Here is a 7,315-nt window from a genome sequence, read left to right as displayed (position 1 = left end):
TAACGTTACTTAACCTCACATCTTCATCTATCAAGGAAGTCAAACAAACAACAAATTAATAGTGTTAGTTAAATATATATAAACATATATATTTGTACAAATAATTAGAATGTTAAAGTGGATTCAGGGTGGTTTATCAGCTGTTACAGGTATTGCTGAACCTGAATATGGTAAAGAATATATTCATCCAGCTACTGAAAGAGTTGTCGAAGAGAAAAGACAACCTTTTGTTGAATTAAAGAAGGAAGATGTAGATTGGATTAATCCGGACCATACTAATGTCGAAACTGCTACTTTCTATTTCAGTAATTTAGATACTGGTGTTCTAGGTTTCGCTCAAATTATTCATTCAAACATTATTGGTTATATCACTCAAGCTCAATTTACTTTCAGAATTTATGATTCGAGAAACCCAGGTAATTTAAATTTATGGACTTCAACTAAATTAGAAAATTTTAAAATCGAAGGTCCAAATTTCTATGCTGATAATTTATCTCTAGAGTTGAATGAAGAAAACACTGAATATCATTTTGTTTCTTCTGTCAATGATGATTCCAAAATAGATCTGACTTTTACTAGATTAGTACCAGGTGTTAAAGTTGGTGATAATTCAACTACTTACTACGGTGACAACATTGAGGAACCATGGGGAACAATGAGACATGTATTTTGGCCAAGAAATTCAGTGGTTGGCACCATTGATTTGAAAAAACCTATTGAAGTTAAATCTGCAACTAATGGTGAATCTGAAACTCAAGATAATGAAGAAGGTCAGGAAGAAAATGATCAAGATGAATCAGAAAGTAACGAAGAAATTCAGAAAGAAGATATCAACATCAAATTCACTAAGGAATATCCTGTATATTCTTTATTTATAATGGCTGTACAAGGAATGAAACCTCATCATGCCGCTAAAACTTGGAATTTTTTAAATTTCCATTCTGAAGAAGGTTCTACTGTATTGATCGAATTTACTACCCCCAAATCTTATGCTAACACTAAAGTTTCTATCGGTATCGTCACATCAAAGGAGGACATCTTAGCAGTTACAGTGGATAACAACTATGAACATTTAAATAGTGAAGTTGATGAAATCGGTTGGAAGGTTCCAAAAAACATCCAAGTTACATTAAACGGTATAAAGTCCAATATTTCTGATGAACAAGTGGCAGGGGGCGAGCTTACCGATGCTGATAAATTTACTGCTGTCTATGAAGCAAAGCTAGAACAGTTAGTCGAAAGAGTAGATGTCATGAGCGAAATACCTCAATTTGTAAAAAACATTGTTTCTGGTATTGCCGGTACCAAACCATACATTTATCAATATGCCAATATTGAAGACTGTACTCTTAAGATTAATGAAAAGAGCATCAAAGGTCTAGGCTGGATGGAAGTTACATTCATCAGTGAGTCAGATGCTATCACCGAGGAATCCTACAACGAAAATTGATCAGAATGATAAAAAATTCAAATTTAATTACATTTACTTATATAAATTTATTCAACTTTGTTTCCGGCCTTTTTTATTGTGAATTATAGAATCGATAGATCATCCTCAAGAAATGATATTATTTCACCCCATCATCACAATTAATAAAATAATATTATCATACCATTTAAACGCAAACGTAATAATGTCATCATCAAACCTTCCCCCCTAAATATATTTATTGTCTAAGGAGGAGGGATGTTCATCCATGAAGGAGCTTACTGCTCATGACATACTTTTTTGCTGCAACTTTTTTAGACTTTATAATGCATAATAAATAATTTGAGCAACTTCTACTAATCTAGACAGGAAATGTAATAAACTATATAATGTCATTCTTGTACTCCTGCTCTCTATCAAACTGTGTTGCTAAAGGACACAAGCAAGCAAAAACCATTTCCCAACTCACCTATTTCCATTAAATTACTATAACTTTTTGTAACGTCACATTTTCCTTTAGTAATAATAGCTTTTTCTTATTCTACAATGAGCTAACTGGCTTTGTCCCCCCGTAATGAAAAATCTTAAAAAATTGAATCCTTGTAACCTCAAAATGTCTAAACATTAATCTAAGTTTGTGTCTTTCCTTCATGAGAAATTGTAATGGTTACTCACTGTTGATAATGGCATATTGTTAGAGATGAGGTCTGACGAGGATTGGTTTTGCTTACATGATTTTTAAAAACTAGACTCAAAACTGAAGCATGCATCCTAGCAATAATAAAAACAAGTGACACTAATATATATATATATATATATATTATTTTGTACAATACGTTATCGCAACTTGTGTAATAGTTATATAATTCATAAATTAACTATATTAGATATGAGATTTTATTATGTTTAAAGTTATCCTTGTTTCTTTTTCATAAGCTTATTGATCCTGATTAATGGTGATATAAATAACGGCAAACTATCAATAACTTAGAGATCAACAATCTGATAAGTTTGATTGCTGGCTATAATATAAAATTATTATATATAGCCTTGTTAAATTTTATTATTTATCAACTTTTTAATAAACAGAGGCTTGTCACTTAAGTTTACTATTTAAAAAACTATGTCGTCTGTCGCACCGGAAGATACGTCGGTGCCAAATCCGAGCGTCACAAATGAACAAGTAGCTGGAACTCCTAATGAGTACAATGTAAATGGACAATTTCCAAGGGTTTCAATGCAGCAAAGCTCAGAATTTGAAACTGCTCATACTCAGTCAACGAATGATCATTCTGTTTTAGCTGGGAAATCTGCCGGATCTAATTTACAGGAAGAAGGAAGTATTTTCAACGAACCTGGTGAGAAGGATGAATTGACTGTAATGGAGAAAGAGGCTGACATGCAAGTTAAGACAAAAAAAAAGAAAGATCTAACCTTTGTTGCAATTTGTTGTGTTATGGTTGCGTTTGGTGGTTTTATTTTTGGTTGGGATACTGGTACCATCTCTGGTTTCATCAGACAAACAGATTTCATTAGAAGGTTCGGACAAACAAGATCTGATGGAACATCATATTTATCAAATGTCAGAACTGGTTTAGTTGTCTCCATTTTCAATATTGGCTGTGCCATTGGTGGTATTGTTCTAACAAAAGTGGGTGATGTCTATGGTCGTAAGATTGGTTTGTATTTTGTTGTGACAGTATACATAATTGGTATTATTATACAAATTGCATCCATTAACAAGTGGTACCAATATTTTATTGGTAGAATTATCTCTGGTCTTGGAGTTGGTGGTATTGCTGTTCTTTCTCCAATGTTAATTTCTGAGGTGTCTCCCAAACAATTAAGAGGTACACTAGTTTCCTGTTACCAATTAATGATTACGGCTGGAATATTCTTAGGTTACTGTACAAATTTTGGTACTAAAAACTATTCCAATTCAGTGCAATGGAGAGTGCCACTAGGTTTAAGTTTTGCCTGGGCATTATTTATGATAATTGGTACTTCATTTGTACCTGAATCACCTCGTTTCTTGGTAGAAACCGGTAGAATCGAGGAAGCTAAACGAGCTTTAGCCAAAACTAATAAGACAAGCCCTGATTCAAGTTTTGTTTTGGTTGAGTTGGAAAAATATGAAGCTGCTATTGAAGCTGAAACAGTTGCTGGGAAAGCTGGATGGTCTGAATTGGTCACAGGTAAACCTCAAATGTTCAGAAGAACTATCATCGGAATGATGATTCAATCTTTACAACAGTTGACTGGTGCAAATTATTTTTTCTACTATGGTACTACAATCTTTCAAGCAGTGGGATTGAGTGACTCTTTTGAAACAGCAATCGTTTTAGGTATTGTTAACTTTGCCTCGACCTTTGTTGCCCTTTACGTCGTTGACCGTTATGGTCGTCGTAATTGTCTATTATGGGGTTGTGTAGGTATGGTATGTTGCTATGTAGTTTACGCAAGTGTCGGAGTAACAAGATTATATCCAAATGGGCAAAGTCAGCCCACGTCTCAAGGTGCTGGTAATTGTATGATTGTATTTGCATGTTTCTTCATCTTTTGCTTTGCAACTACATGGGCTCCAATTGCCTATGTTATCGTTTCTGAAACATATCCTTTAAGAATTAGAGGTAAGGCTATATCAATTGCAAATGCATGTAATTGGATATGGGGTTTTCTAATTTCATTTTTTACACCATTTATAACATCTGCCATTAACTTTTACTACGGTTATGTGTTTATGGGCTGTATGGTTTTTGCTTACTTCTTTGTTTTCTTTATCGTTCCAGAAACTAAAGGTTTAACTTTAGAAGAAGTTAATGAAATGTATGAGGAAAACGTCCTCCCATGGAAGTCGTCGGCATGGATTCCACCATCAAGGAGAGATGCAAATTATAATGTCGACCAATTAAAGGAAGACAAGAGACCATGGTATAAAAGAATGCCAGGTCAAAACAAGGATAAGGATAGAGATGCAAAAGGAGAAGTAGGCCAAGAAAGGGACACCAAATCTCCTTGGTATAAAAAATTTTCTAAAAAGACAAGTGAAGTCTGATAAGGTGTTTTATTGGGAGTTGAATATCGAAAACATCAGTTTATATCTTTTCGAAACTATGGCCACAATAGACACCAAAAATTTTAAGAAAAAAACAAAAAAACATTAATACTTACACATACAATTAACTTAAGGTACGAACTGTTTTTACTATTAATAATAATAGGAAGTTCACACATCAATATGGATATTTAGAGTATATAACGATATGACAATTTATATTTGATCAATTACTTAACATTTTCTACTATTTTATTTCTATATCTAATTTATAGTACAATATAATATAAGTAATGGCTAAAAGGTATAGTCATACACATCCATTCAAAGTAGTTAATCTATCATAAGTTTATTTTGTGTCGTCAGGAAGACACTCTGTTTAACTATTATTTGACACATTTATAATCTTTAATCTGTGACGTTAATGAATGGAACCATTAATATTTAAAGGCGCAATATTATGAAATTTGAAAAAGTTTTAGTTGCTACTATATCATAACCATTAAAATAAAGGTGTAAGTAAACTTACAAAAGTTTATACTGTTACTAATGTTATATATTATTTGAATATAAAATAGCTCTTGGGAGTTCAATTTGTTTATATATAAAGAGTTGATTATTTCTCAGACTATAAATTTACTCGAGGATAGTTATAGTCATATTGTTGGTTAAATTTACACTTACATATCATGGTGAATATACTGACGAAAACACTATCAAATGCACATTCAAATTTACAAACAACTGGTCTGGGGATAGGAAACACCCACAGAAGAATATCTTTAGGTTTTTTTCCCCCAAATAAAAAAAACTTATTAGTAAGAAAATATAGAAAGAGAAGGAATAGAGTCGAGGATCAAAGAAGTTACTATTCATTAGGGGAAGACTTTTCTAGTTCTGTTCGTGATTCAAGCCTCCACCCTTTTCTTGGTGATATTATCGAAGAAATAGGTCATGAGGGGAATTATTCTCATGGTGGTGATGAACTAAGTCGAACGGTCTCTTTACCTTCTCATTTATCGGATGTCACGGATTACATTTCAGATAATGATAGGAACAATGGAGATAATGACCATATGATTTCCTTTATGGCTAATTCAGATATTGAAGACCAAGCAGCCTTAAGTTCCATTGCTGGAAGTCATAATAGAGAATCAGACTATGACGAGTTCATGAAACAAATATATGCATACAAAAATAACATAAACTCGCAGTTATCAGCTAAAGTACATACGTCACAAAGAAGACCATCATTTGTAACAGTGAGTAGTAGAGGATCAATACCTACGGTATATCAAGAGCGTTACGGGACTCATCCCGAGTTATATGGAGGTATACGTCCTGAAGATGTTACGTATATGTCTGAATTAGCAATTTTATGTTCATATTCATTCCCTTTAATATTCACATTTTTGCTGGAACAGATTTTTCCCATAGTTTGCTCTATCACAGTTGCACATCTAGGAAAGACAGAACTTGCTTCGGTTTCTTTGGGTGCAATGACATCTAATATAACACTTGCAGTTTTTGAGGGTATTTCAACCAGTTTGGATACATTATGTCCTCAAGCTTACGGTGCTGGTAGACACAAAAGTGTTGGAATTCATATGCAAAGGTGCATTGTATTCTCTTTAATTTTATATATCCCATTTGCATTTATGTGGTATTATTCAGAACACTTATTAAAATTAGTTATACCTGAAAAAGAATTGGTTACATTAACATCACAATTTTTAAGAGTTCAGATACTTGGAGCTCCTGGTTATATTGGTTTTGAAAACTTGAAAAGATTTTTGCAAGCACAAGGCATATTTGATGCTGGTATATATGTCTTAATGATATGTGCCCCATTAAATATCCTAATGAGTTATCTTCTAGTGTGGAATAAATATATTGGATTCGGGTTTATTGGTTCTGCAATTGCAGTGGTTATCAATTTTTGGTTAATGTTCATATTATTGGTTCTATATGTAATATTTATTGACGGGAAGAAATGCTGGGGTGGGTTTTCGAAAAAGGCCTTTAAGCATTGGAAAGATTTAGCCCAGTTAGCATTTTCTGGTATTATTATGTTGGAAGCTGAAGAGCTATCGTATGAATTATTGACTCTATTCAGTTCTTATTTCGGATCTACATATTTAGCAGTCCAATCTGCTGTTTCAACTATGGCAGCTTTGTTATATATGGTTCCCTTTGCCATTGGTATCGCAACTTCCACTAGAATTGCAAACTTTATTGGAGCCAAACTTACTCATTGTGCATATATTTCATCACAAGTTGGCTTAAGTATGTCACAAGCAGCCGGTTTGGTAAACTGTTTTTTACTGATTGGTTTCCGGAAACACATTGCTAGAATATTTTCCCAAGATGCTGAAGTTATTGAATTGATAATAGATCTATTACCTTTAGTAGGTTGTGTTCAGATTTTTGATGCATTAAATGCGGTTGCAGGATCATGTTTAAGAGGTCAAGGTATGCAAACTTTAGGAAGTATTGTTAATCTTATCACATATTATTTGTTCGCAATCCCATTCGGTATGTTTTTAAGTCAATGGTATGATTTAAAATTATATGGCTTATGGATTGGTATTGGATCAGGAATGTTTATAATAGGTGTCATTGAATCATACTATGTACTCAAACCAGATTGGGAACAAATTTTAAATTATTCTGAGATTTTAAAGGAAACAGAAAACGATGAAGATTCTAATAGTGAATATTTTACGGATTCTGATAATGATGAATCTGAAGATACTCCTCTATTAAATTAATATTATATATCTATTCATAAAGTTATAAATATAACTATCGCCTATTATCCTATATTCAAT

At 32.9% G+C, this 7,315-nt stretch overlaps 3 protein-coding genes across 3 annotated transcripts; all 3 read left to right on the top strand.

The window, feature by feature from the left end:
* Positions 1–109: 109 nt before the first annotated feature.
* On the top strand, positions 110–1,450 carry SVF1 (Svf1p; the record flags this gene model as incomplete). Its single annotated transcript, XM_003686750.1, has 1 exon — positions 110–1,450. The coding sequence occupies one exon, from the start codon at positions 110–112 to the stop codon at positions 1,448–1,450; it is 1,341 nt and encodes a 446-aa protein (XP_003686798.1).
* A 1,102-nt stretch (positions 1,451–2,552) lies between these two features.
* On the top strand, positions 2,553–4,484 carry TPHA0H01570 (sugar porter family MFS transporter; the record flags this gene model as incomplete). The annotated part of the gene is made up of 1 exon (XM_003686749.1): positions 2,553–4,484. One exon carries the CDS (start codon positions 2,553–2,555, stop codon positions 4,482–4,484), a length of 1,932 nt encoding a protein of 643 aa, XP_003686797.1.
* A 689-nt stretch (positions 4,485–5,173) lies between these two features.
* TPHA0H01560 (uncharacterized protein) lies at positions 5,174–7,255 on the top strand (the record flags this gene model as incomplete). Its single annotated transcript, XM_003686748.1, has 1 exon — positions 5,174–7,255. One exon carries the CDS (start codon positions 5,174–5,176, stop codon positions 7,253–7,255), a length of 2,082 nt encoding a protein of 693 aa, XP_003686796.1.
* Positions 7,256–7,315: the final 60 nt, after the last annotated feature.

The sequence above is a fragment of the Tetrapisispora phaffii genome, chromosome 8, assembly GCF_000236905.1.
Source record: "Tetrapisispora phaffii CBS 4417 chromosome 8, complete genome".
Classification (NCBI taxonomy): Eukaryota; Fungi; Ascomycota; class Saccharomycetes; order Saccharomycetales; family Saccharomycetaceae; genus Tetrapisispora; species Tetrapisispora phaffii.
The sequence above is the reverse complement of the archived record's forward strand: the minus strand, read 5'-3'. Positions and strand labels throughout refer to the sequence as shown.